Genomic DNA, 13,270 nt, shown 5'->3' on the forward strand with positions numbered 1-13,270 from the left:
TGTGGAAGGGCCACTAAAGGATGTGGATGGACTATTGAAGGTACCACACCAAATTTCTTCCCAGAGTCATCGTGGCATTTCCTTTTTGTTTGTCCCATTTCCTTCACCTACATATTTATTTTAATAATTGGAATATTATGCTCTTTATTTCTTTATTCATCTTGGGGCAGTGATAGAGATTGAGCCCAGGGCTTATGCTTGCAAGGCAAGTACTTTACCAACAGAGATATTATGCCCCCATACATTTGTTTTAAATTTTGCTTTATTTTGAGATGTAAAACTTTGACCCTTTTTAAAACAAGGCAGAGACATAACTGCATAAAAGCATATCAATATTTGAATCATTTCCTTAGGGTAAGTTTTGAAAAGGAGAAGCACTCACTATTATGTCCTATCATATCTTAACCTAGTGAAAGAGTTTCTGCAGGAAACTGGGGTGATACAATGCAAGAATGTTAATATCTGGTGATTTATTGCAGATATAATACCAAGTGAAGTGTCAGAATCCCAAGAGAAATAAAGAATCACATTGCTTGTAGAGGGTTTCATTGCCATACCAGACACGACAAAGGCTACTGTCGTGTGACATTTTATGCAAATAGATAAGTTTCATTAAAATTACCTTAAATAGTGAATATTAAAATTATACATTGGTAATTAAAAAGATACTCATTTATTTTAGACACAAGATATACAAACAATAAAGCTAGCATTCTCTTCTAAAGTAGAAGGGTCAGCTAAATTGAGGAGCCAGAAAATTAAGTGGGAAATTGGGCTGTTTCTGTTAGGGGGTTGGTCTACAGGGGTCTTGAGAATAAGGCTCAATATGTGGTTTTTGAGTATTTGAACAGCTGAGTTGACTCAGGATCATGATTTCTGCGCTACACAATCTTGAAAAGGAAGCTGAGCTTGATTGCACTGGTCATTGGCTATGTAATTGACTAGGTCACTGGCTCTGAAGATCAGTAGCAACCTAGGCAAGGCCATAGACCAGAATAATCCTGGAGGGTCCCTGGATGTCTGAGTGACTACCTGTTTCCTTAAAGAGCATTCTTAACAAGTATCACCTGCAGATGCTTGTAAAATGAATCTTTATCTAACTCAGTCTACCAGATGAACCAGATGACTTGGGGATTAAAGTCCATTCTGAGAATTCCTAGCACAGGTGTGTTTTGGGGACCTAGTAAGTTACATTCATAATACAATCTTGTTGTCACCATCCTATTCAGTCTTGGTTGATAATTTTTTTCCGCAAAGAGAGAAGAATTATTTTACATGATCCCACTTAATATTTTAAGACAAATATATTTTTCCATCCCCAAGCCCTCTTTTCTGTAGAGTAAGGATTCACTATACAATGAATGTGATTTTTATTTTTAAATTTATGTTGATCTATGTGTCTATGTGTGTATGTGTGTGTGGGTGTGTGTGTCTGCGTGCACGCACATGGAGTATTGGCGGAGGCCTCAAGTGGTTGTCAGATCGCCTCGAGTTGGAGTTACAAGCAGCTAAGAGTCACCAAATATAGGTTCAGGGAACCAAACTCAGATCCTCTGAGCAATGGCTGTGTAGTTTGATTTCTGTCTAATGGGAGATACACCATAATAACTCAGTTATATGCTATTTACTTATTATTGTAGAGCTAATTTAGCCTAAGTGCTGAGGCAATCTTACAGGGAGAGTAATCAAGATTGCCTTTGGCATAGTTTTGAAAATTCATAGACAAGACTTCTGTAATCAAATTAAATAAATAGTTTCTAAGTGCAGGAATCTTTCGCCTTGAATTAATAGCATTTTTCTTTCCATCAAATCTGTTTGGTAGCCACTGTGTTTTGCAGCTATCCTTGTGCAAAGGGTAGAAAACGTGACTCGAGAAGTGTCTCTCATATGTTGACAAGGCGATTGGATATTACTGATACTGTAATACAGTACCCATACATTGCACATTGCAAATATCTGTCATTCTTTGTGAACAATGACACCAGAACTAGCCCTGTGGGGGTACAGAGATAAGATCATTATTCTCATTTTATAGATAAGGAAACTGAAATGAAATTCTTTGCCTAAGGTCAGAGAACAAATCATTGGCAGAATGAGATTAGGGCAGAGAGTTCTTGATTTTCAATCCTCTGCTCATTCGAGGAAGTCATATTGTTTTACTCAGTGTGGGAACTGATTATTATCATCAGAAGGGATAAGGCTGCACCCACATGATGCCAGAAGACGGGCTGAAAAATAAGAATTTGCTCAATCACCCATTCGTTTATCTATAAAACAGCAAACAGCTTTCTACGCTGGTATTTTTTGCTGAAATGACAAGATATCGTGCCCCTAACTCTTTCTACGTTCTGCTTCAAAGTTCATTTCTGGAGCTTCTATCTTTCAAAAAACCTAGTTTTGGAATATCTTGGCTTTCATGTTTATTTGATACATTTGAATACCATGTTACCTGTGTGGTGGAGATGGGGCAGATTTTTCTTTGTAAGTTTTAAGATATTCGACCCCCAAACATTCCTTTAAAACGAGACCACTCTTGTTTTCTGTTTGTGACTGGGTAAAACGAGACCACACTGCTAGGGTAGAATGGAGCTGGACCTGTCAACAACTGCACATAAATGAACCTGGTTATGACAAAGATCTAGATCACAGGGATACCCCACACAACTGAGGGGGAAGGGGGCAGCTGGGCAGTCTGTAGTTTGGTCCACACAGTAGCAAGGTAAAGACACAGAACTTTTTAAGCAGTCACCAAACCTGCGCTAATGTACCTCTCATACATCAGTGGACCCCAGTTCTTAGACATGTTCTGGTAGATTAATCAGTTGACAGATGTACATTCCCCCCAGGTCTAGTAGCACAGATGAGAACAAAGTGGTAAACACAGGATCTGTAATCATTCTGCTCCATCATGAGGCTACTGACTTTTTGATGGATGGTTCCATTATACTTTATAGTTGGCCTTATTTATATTTTCCTCAGTTCACCTATTAGAGTGCTTAATTTTTTGAACCCACGGCAACTCACACTGAAAAGGACACAAGTATGGTTCTCCACTTATAGGCACCATAATTGAGAGTACAGTAGATTCCATAAGGCAAATCATAGGAAACAAAAGGAATATAAAATTAATTTCTCCTTATTTCCAAAACCCCTGATTCATGGTCATTTAGAATGAAATTTAGTAAGTTTTGAAACTCTAGCAAATTGAAATTACTTATAGAAATCAGTTATATATATACTTAATTCATTTTGACTACTCATGAATATGAATATATGATATAATATCAAAAGTGCCTTCATTCTGACTACAATGTACTGAATTTCCCTGCTACAATGTCTGTAGCCTGAATTTTAAATAGCATATGTCTTTCAGTTTTGCTCAGATTGAATTAAGGTTCACACTTACTTGTCACATGGCCCATGTTGCCTCAAAATAGAGGAATAACTATAAATCATCACCGATTTTCAAAAACCCAGAAATTAGATGTTGTCTTGAATATAAATTTCTTTTAGTGGTATTTTATTAGTCTGTTTTCTTTCCTTTTAAAAATAAGATTTCAGTGCTGGAAAAATGTCCCAGTGCAGCCTGGAAAGTGATCCCTGCACGAGTATGAAGGTTGGGTTTCCAATGCTTAGCACTAGTGTAAAACTCAGGGATGGCAGTGTACATCTGTTCCCCACCCAGTGTGTGTGTGTGTGTGTGTGTGTGTGTGTGTGTGTCTGGGTGGAGCAGGATACTTACAGGGAGATCCTTTTTGCTCCCAGGTCAATGTAACAGAAACAACAAACTCCAGGCTCAGTGAGAGACATCAAGTTGTTGTTTGTTTCATTCTTTACTCTTGTCTTTTTTGAGGACCCCACCACCCAGCTCCCAAATAAATCATACACAGAGTCTTATTCTTTCTTATAAATGCCCAGCCTTTGCTTGGCCTGTTTCTAGTCAGCTTTTCTTAGCTTAAATTATCCCATCTACCCTTTGCCTTTGTGCTTTCCCTTTTCTTACTTCAGTGATTTACTTTCACTCTTACTTTGTGACTGATTGTATGGCTGGGTGACTGGTGTCTTCTTTTCTCACTCCATGATCTCTCTTGCTCCTTCTTCATCTCCTTCTATTTATTCTCTCTGCTTTCTAGCTCCGCCTATCCTTTCTCCAGCCTTGCTATTGGCCATTCAGCCCTTTATTAAACCATCAGGTGTTTTAGATGGCAAAATAACACAGTTTCACAGAGTTAAATGCAGAACAAAAGAATATAACACATCTTTGCATCATTAAAAAATATTCCGCAGCATAAACAAACCTAACACATCTTAAATTAATATTCAGCAACACTGTCTCAAAAATAAGATGGAGAGGGAAAAAGGAAGATATGCCATTGACTTGGGCCCTCCACCTGTGCATACATTGGCTAGTGCATCTGCACACACAGACAGACAACACACATCCATGCACACATAATAAGATTCTAGGAAAGTTTTCTCATATTCTGAAGGTATTTGTGTGCTTTCCCATTTAAGTTTGCATCAGACCTCTCGGTCACTTATATTTCACTTTAGATCACAGGTTGATGACATTGTTCATTTCAGAAATGTTTATGTGAGTCGTCACTCCGTCTCAAACTCTGCTAGGTGAGATGCACAGCACAGACTCTGCCCGTAAGGGAATGCCTTTCCTGGGATACAAAGCACTGCATTTACACAGGTTATCAGACACAAGCCAGGAGCTTGAGTGTGCAGGACAGGCTTGCTGAGGGGTTTAAATGGAGTCTAGAGGGAGAAGCCTCAGTCAGGCCATTCATAGGAAAAGGCATTCGAGTTCAAAAAGTTTAAGATATGAATTAGGTTACACAAAAAGACTACTAAAAAACAAAAAAGCACATATCCAGGGAGAGAAAGCAACCGGCCTCAAAAAACCGGCATTGAAGATGAATGCAGAGACATCTGGGAGCCTGGAGGTCTCTAAGGTCTATGTTTAATTCACTGTTGATGACATCAAGGTCCAGGGAAACTGGCATGCATTTTGCTTGTGTACTGAATTTTAATCTGGATCTCCCTTCTTTTGAAGTGATGATTTATACCATGAAACAAAATTATTCTCATTGTGCTTGTATTGCCAGATATTAGTATTTGGTTATGTTAGTTAAGAGTTCAAACCTGTACTAACAAATATTAGTATTTGGTTATGTTAGCTAAGAGTTCAAACCTGTATTAACAACAATCCGGCAAATATTTTCTTAGGATCTCTTTATAATCAATAGAAATTGTTTCAACTCTATCAATCATGGTGATTTTCATCCTTGATTGAGAAAATAAAATAGAGTATTTGAAGTCTTTATTTATCTATTGATTTAAATTTCTTGCTTGGAAACCTTTCGATCTTTTGTGGCCCATTAAAGAGAAATCTATAAATTTGCATTTAATGTACACATAGTCCACTTCAACTTGGAGCCATGAGATGGTCCATCTTGCTTAAAAGTGGAAATTAAAAGAATTGCTTTTCATCATTTCCAGCTACAGATCTGTTGATTTGCTAGACATCATAGCTATAATTGATGCACTTTCCTTTTTGATAGATGGCAAAGCTTAAATTTGCAGGCCAATAAGTTTTATAAATTGCAGCTATACTTTATATTTTACTTCCACTTCTGATATTTTTTATTACACTGTGGAGAAATGAACTGCGACTGACGTGGTATTGTTTACAACTCTTTTCGATTTTTTTGTTAGCCTTTTAATCCAGATACAGGAATCTATTATGAGCTAAGCTCTCCATGGTATTAAAAGCTTTCTACTCAGAGACAATGATACAGGACAATTAACCTTGACCCAAAAGTCAGTCAGTAGCATTGGTAACTTGACAGATCAGGGTATAAGGATGTATAATATACACTTAAAAATTGTAATTTAATATACTGATATTCCTTTTAAGAGAGCTAATTGTGCACTTTCCTTTTGTATTTTAATAAAAAGAATTGAAGGCAAGTTTTTCCAAATTCAGATGATGCCCTTTCATTATCATGGACTTAGACAGTTATATCTTCTATTTGAAACCTATAGGAGTAGAGCAGCGGCTCTCTTTTTTTTTAAAAAAAATTAAATTTATTGGGCTATATATCTTTTTACACTTCCCTTCCTTCCTCCCCTTTCCTTTCTAGCCTCTTCCATAATTCCCATGCTCCCAATTTACTCTGGGGATCTTGTCTTTTTCTATTTCCCATGTAGATTAGATCTATGTATATCTCTCTTAGGGTCCTCTTTGTTGTCTAGATTCTCTGGGATTGTGAATTGTAGGCTGGTTAGGTTTTTCGGTTTATGTCTAAAAGCCACTATGAGTGAGTACCTATTATATTTGTTTTTCTGGGTCTGGGTTACCTCACTCAATATGTTGTTTTCTAGATCCACCCATTTGCCCGCAAATTTCAAGATATCATTATTTTTCTGTTGTGTAGAACTTTATTGTGTAAATATACCAAATTTTCTTTATCCATTTTTTTTAATTTGAGAGGCATTTAGATTGTTGCTGGGTTCTAGCTATGATAATCAATGCTGCTATGAACATAGTTGAGCACATGTCCTTGTGGTACAATTGAGTATCCTTTGGGTACATAACCAAAAGTGGTATTGCTGGTCTTGAGGTAGGTTGTTTCCTAGTTTTCTGAGAAATGTCTATGGCCATACTACCCTGAACGTGCCTGATCTCATCTGATCTTGGAAGCTAAGCAGGAACAGGCCTGGTGAGTACTGCATGGGAGCAGTGGTTCTCAATGTGTAGGTCATGACCTCTATGGGGAGTCACATAGCAAATACCATGTATATCAGATATTTGCATTATAATTCATAGCAGTAGCATAATTACAGTTATAAAGTAGCAATGAAATAATTATATGGTTGGGGATCACAACACAAAGAACTGTATTAAAATATCACTGCCGTAGGAAGGTTGAGAAACCTTCCTACTATTCAAATATATTGGATTTTTGGGTCAAGGTCCCAAATCTGAATCTTAGCTGTGCTTTTCTTCATGACTTACAGTGAAATCTACCTGATAGGCCTGTGAGGGAGACATCCCATGATGTAAAATAGAACTTACCCTAGTGAGTGACTCAGTGAATGTTCTTATAATGGAATTTTTGACAAGCTGTCAGATAATATAGAAGTAAAATTCAAAAGTCAGACTCCCAGTCAGACCTCACAAAGGGATTGACTAAAGAAAAAGATGGATACTGCTGCTTTTGGGCCCTTTGGCTTGAAATGGTACCCAGAGTGAAAGAGAGATTTGATGAGGACACGTTAGCTGTGGGGATAGCTAGGGGCACTTTATACATTCTTCCTTTTTTTCCAGAGAACACGGGGATCCCAAACCAAGTGGCAGATCTTCTGAAAGGCTACTCTGAAACTTCTCCATGTTCTGCACAGTTGGCAGTTCCTAACACAGGTTCCCAACACAGGCTGAGAAGTGAACTCAGGCTGTTCCCACGGTTAGAACTGCCTTGTGTCATTACTGCCCCCCACCCCTAACAGTTAGTTGTTAAGACAAGCACCACCTCATTCATTGAGAATACTCTCTTAGAAACACAAATGATCCTCTTCCATGAATAAAGGTTCCAGGGACCATAGGTCAGGAGGAAATTTGGAATTCCATCTAAATAGGATTTTCCTGAAAGATGAGTGGTCACATTCAGGAGATGATCAAAGAAAGAAACTGAGAGCCTATGGACTCTGGGATGCCTAAGGAATGCCTGCCCTTCTGCTGCAGTGAGAGAGCATGAAGGGGAGTGGCATTCAGAGGACGTAGGAGAATGGTTCAAGGAATGAGCCACTGGGTTAACTGTGGAGCCCATCATCCTTGATGTGGTACCCAGGGTCCTCCTTCACTCTCTCCTTCTCCACTCCCTGCAACCTGACCATTGGAGCTCCCGGAGGTGGAGGAGGGAGGCGCTCCAACTAGAATAAGAGAAATGCAGCCACTCCCACTCCACTTGCCTTTCAGCCTGAAGTAGACCTGTGAGGTGGGAAGGGAGACAGATGGACATCAAGGAATGAAAACTGTGTTTAAGTAGAAAGTAGAACTTTATGACAAATAAAAATGAGCAGAGAGACTTTCCAGAGTTTTACATAGGGACTCAGCCATGCAGTCCTTGCTGAATGCAAATTTAAGTGTGTTAGGAAGAAAATGGAAGGCATATGAACAAGCGTCAGTTGCGCTGACCTGCTGTGTTGGTGACATCACTGTCTGTTGTGATGACTTGCTATGTTGGTGACATCACTGTCAGTTGTTCTGACCTGCTGTGTTGGTGATATCACTGTCTGTTGCACTGACCTGCTGTGTTGGTGACATCTCTGTCAGTTGTGCTGACCTGTTGTGTTGGTGACATCTCTATCAGTTGTGCTGACCTGCTGTATTGGTGACATCTCTGTCATTTGCTCTGGTCTGCTGTATTGGTGACATCTATGTCAGTTACGCTGACAGGCTGTATTGGTGACAAATCTGTCAGTTGTACTCACCTGTTGTGTTGGTGAAATCTCTGTCATTTGCTCTGGTCTGCTGTATTGGTGACATCTCTGTCAGTTGTGCTGACCTGCATGTTGGTGACATCTCTGTCAGGTGCGCTGGTCCACTGTGTTGGTGACATCACTGCCGGTAATGGTAGTATAGGAGGGGTTAGCTTCAGCTCTAGTATTGTGTTCATACAGTTTCATTTTGTGTCATTGTCCCTCTGCTAATTTTGACTTATAATGAAGACCCTACACCCCAAGCCGGCTCCTTCAGTGACCAATGAGGATGTTTTGTAACCAGCTTCCCTCAGTGTTTACCACAAAATTTATTTGCATAACATTAATGTTCTCTAAGCGCTTTGCTGAGAAATTTTATATCTAAGGTTAAAGTTAGGTCATTGTTATGTGAAATTTCCAGACTTTGATATTTTAGCATGCCCAGAACACAGTAGTTTAGAATATTTGAATGTGAACAGGCACAGATAACCATTTACTGACTTCATTTAATGTGTGATACACATAATAAAAGTACATAATTAATAATAAATCAGTTTTTCAGAGAGAATAGATCTATGTTACCAACACCAGGTCATAGGATGGAATTTGCTGACCCTCATTTCCCACTCTGACTTCTCGTTCAGGGATTTTCCTTGTTTTTAGACTTTTTCAGGATGGAACCATACTATTTATGTTTGTGATATTTGCTTATATTGAATATATAGTTCTTATTTCTTTAATTATAAATTTGTATGTATTCTACTGGGAAAATGAACAATATTTTTTAGTTAATTCTATTACTGGTTGAAGGCTGTTTGGATTATTTTGAGATATAGGCTCTTTTAAAAATATTTATTTTTGTTACTTTTAGTTATGTGTATATGTGTGTGCATGCACACGGGTGTAGGTGAAGGCATTGGACCCCTGGAGCTGCTGTTAGAAGCAGTTGTGAGCTGCCCACTTGGGCTGCTGGGAACTGAATTCTTGTCCTGCAAAAGCAGCAAATGCTGCTTCTTGATACACCAAGAACATTTTTACACACGTGCTTGGGTGAGAACATCCACATTCTTCTTTTCTTTTTTTATTGAGCTCTACATTTTTCTCTGCTCCCTTCTTTGCCTCTCCCTTCCCCTTCAGCCCTATCCCAAGGTCCCCATGATCCCATTTTACTCAGGAGATCTTGTCTTTTTCTACTTCCCGTGTAGATTAGATCTATGTATGTCTCTTTTCGAGTCCTCATTGTTGTCTAGGTTCTCTGGAAATGTGATTTGTGGGCTGTCTTTTTTTTTATGTTTAAAAACCACTTATGAGTGAGTACATGTGATATTGTCTTTCTGGGTCTGGGTGATACTCAAAATGATGTTTTTTAGTTCCAAACATTCACATTTTTATTGATATGATGCTTAGAAGTTAATTATAACTATGGTTGCTTTTCTTAGATAGTAGCAGTTTCCGAAATGGCTGTAAAAATTCTACTTTCACCAGTGTGTCTGAGAAGATATATCACCTCCTTGACAACATTTGTTATGTTTGAATTTAAACCTTTGAACTGAAAGGTGATCTTGTGTGAGCCAATTGTTTTCTGAACAAATCTTCTAGGCACTGCATACCTCCAGCACACCTCCACGCCTCTGTCCTATCATGAGAACATTGCTGCTCCTTGATTATTTATTCAAAGCCTAGCTTCTGTACTTAGAAGAAACTCAGGAAAGCTATGTGTTTCTCTCCTCAATGGTTGTCAACACCTTTCCGAAGTGCAAGGAAGAAGCAATTGTATCGGTCAATGTTTTGAACACAATTGTAGAAAACCTGACTCAAATTAATTTCAGCCCAAAGTGACCTACCTTTGTGGTTGAAAAGCCATGCGTGGCTGACTGCAAGGACAAAGATTTACTTTCTCAGTCAACACTGCTTTCCACTGGGTGGCGTCTTCTTTCAGGTTAGCTTCCTTCCTGATGGACATACAAATTATATCAATAGTTCAAAACCTCCATAGCAAAAATAAAACAGAAACAACTCCAGAAAAATGGTAACCGCAAAACCCATCTTGCCTTTCTGGGCTGTAGGAGGATGGCCGCTTGTTTGTCCTGGCTGCCCAGAACCGAAATAATTACACCGAAACCATACTCATTAAAACATTGCTTAATCCATTAGGTCTAGCTTCTTATTGGCTAACTCTTCTATTAATTTATTCCATTTCTATTAATCTGTGGCAGAGGCTTACCAGTAAAGATTCAGCATGTCTTATTTTGGCAGCAGCTTCATGGTGGCTCTGACTTTACCTCCTTCCTCCCAGCATTCAGTTTCATCTTCCCCACCTACCTAAGTTCTGCCCTAACAAAAGGTCAAGGCAGTTTCTTCATTCATTAAGTAATAAAAGCAACACATAGACAGAAGGACCTCCCACACCACTGGGCTCCTTTATATGTTCCAGAATTGAAACACCTTGATAGCTCTCTCTGACTTGGCATTCCCGAGCTCAGGATGGGCTTGGGTTCTTTCTGCATCTCATGATCTCCAGGAGCAGGGACTTCCTGGGGAACACAGGAGTGATGTTAGCAAGAGACAGTGGGTAGTGGCCAACAAGAGAACAATGCTTTCCTTGCAACTCAGATTATCAGAAAGCAATGCAGTTCATTGTTGCAGATGGTAGGATTGGTCCATTGATGAAACAAGACTGCTGGAGAGTTGCACACATAATTCACATTAGGCTCCGTGGAGCCGCTCTTGTGCATTGTTCTGGGACTTTCTGCTATCAGTCCGTAGTGAAGCATGGCTACACACCAAGTAGCACTGTGGAGTCCCTTATCACATTGTAAGACATTATACCAAAGGCTCATTCTACTCTATTACGGTCTTCCCATTATGAGATTTCCTGGGGGCAAAAGACCAGGATGAGTTGAGCTTTTCTACATACCTTGTATAGAAAACACATCTTCTGGATGTTATGATTTCTGAGCTAGACTGGAATTTTCTTCCTTCTGTGGCTAGAATGACAGTCCTGATTTTATGGCTTCCCTCAGGGATGTGTGCCAGCCTTCCAAGCTTGGAATAGTTTAGGGTTAATCTCACTCTTTAGTTTTTGCCCTCCTTCTCCTTCAGTCTGATCTCTGAGTGCCCCTATGTCCCTACCACAAATTTTGGGTGTGTGTCATTTGTAAATTTCATATTTTTTGTGGTGAAGTTGAAAGATACTGTTTTGTGAAAATTTCTTTCCAAACATTGGTAAATGGCTGCAAAATGGTTTGGGTGGGGCTATACCTTTGTTGACAGAGTTTGCTTTGTGTTCCAGTTTTAGATGAAAATGTTGTAAAACACTACAGAATCAGAAGGCTGGACGAAGGTGGCTTTTTCCTTACCAGAAGGAAAATCTTTTCAACCTTGGATGAATTTGTGAGCTACTACACCACAACAAGCGATGGCCTGTGTGTCAAGCTGGAAAAACCATGCTTAAAGGTGAAATTATTTTAGCTAAGTTCATTATTTAGCTTTAAAGTTAGCATTTTCCTCTCAGACATTTGAGCATTTGTCCTTTGCTGTCAGTTCATAAAAAATAGTCATTTGATTCCTTTAGAGCAGGAACAAGGAAATTATGGTCCGTGAGTCATCCTTAATTTTTTTTTATTAATCCATCCTCATTTTTTAAAGGAAATTTGTTTGTTTACTTTACAGGAAGACATGCCAATTCATTTACTATCTTTACTTGTTTCATGCTCTTTTGTTATATAGCCTTTGCTAGTTGTAATAGAGACATATATAATGCATTCTGTAAGCCTGACAGTGAGTTTTACTATCCACAGTGTTCCTGTGACTACCCAGAAACCATCACAATGCTCTGAGACCTTGCCAGTTTTATTTCCTGAATGGTGCCTAGTCTGAGCCCAAAAATTACTAATTAACTAAAGTAAATGAGTGAATGGGAAAAAGGAAATGATAAAAATGGATTTGAAAAGTGATGATTCCACTTTGCAAAAAGATTTGAGGTATATCATAAATACTGCAGCCAAGTGTGCAGGAAAGTCAGGTGAGGGCGGCAGCATTTCTAGCTCAGCTTCCCACTGAGAGGTTCCAGTGAGGCAGAAAAAAGTTCTGCAGATGCCTGTGAGGAGGAAACTGGGTGCTCATGGGGTGGATGGACATAGGGCTGTAGGATAGGAGAGAGGATTGGTTTAAAGAGTCAACAGTACAGATTTTACCTTGTTTTGTTTTTAGAGTCAGTATTTTTCTTTAAAATTCCAAAACCAAAGCTATAGTTTTCAATACAAATGTTCTCTATATTTGGTGCATTTGTGTGTGTGTGCATGCACATGCTCTCTCACACACACACTTTAAGTACGATAGTGTACCTACAGCGGTCAGAAGACAGTTGTGTGTAGTCATTTCTCTCCTTAGACCTCTACAGGCATTCAATTCAAGCTCATGTCATCCCACTGTGTGAGAAGTCTCTTTACCCTTTAAGTCAGTCCCTTATCTTTTGTTTTGACAAGTATTCCCATTGTTCTCTGAAACAGATACAGGTCCCAACACCTTTTGATTTGTCGTATAAAACTGTGGACCATTGGGAGATAGACCGCAACTCCATACAGCTTCTGAAGCGACTGGGATCTGGCCAGTTTGGAGAAGTTTGGGAAGGCCTGTGGAATAATACTACTCCAGTGGCTGTAAAAACATTAAAACCAGGTATGAGAACATCAAAGAGTAAATGGCATACACTCATGTGTGTGCATGTGTGTGTATGTGAGTGAGAGAGAGAGAGAGAGAGAGAGAGAGAGAGAGAGAG

At 39.1% G+C, this 13,270-nt stretch overlaps 1 protein-coding gene across 1 annotated transcript in view; it reads left to right on the plus strand.

Annotated features, from left to right (window-relative positions):
* Window positions 1-13,270, plus strand: part of Frk (fyn related Src family tyrosine kinase) — a 103,655-nt gene that overhangs the window by 72,701 nt on the left and 17,684 nt on the right. Inside the window, exons 3-4 of the mRNA XM_005363525.3 lie at window positions 11,783-11,946; window positions 13,002-13,170. Coding sequence (XP_005363582.1) covers window positions 11,783-11,946; window positions 13,002-13,170 — 333 coding nt within the window. The remainder of the gene's footprint in view (window positions 1-11,782; window positions 11,947-13,001; window positions 13,171-13,270) is intronic.

This window comes from Microtus ochrogaster, linkage group LG9 (genome assembly GCF_000317375.1).
Source record: "Microtus ochrogaster isolate Prairie Vole_2 linkage group LG9, MicOch1.0, whole genome shotgun sequence".
Lineage (NCBI taxonomy): Eukaryota > Metazoa > Chordata > Mammalia > Rodentia > Cricetidae > Microtus > Microtus ochrogaster.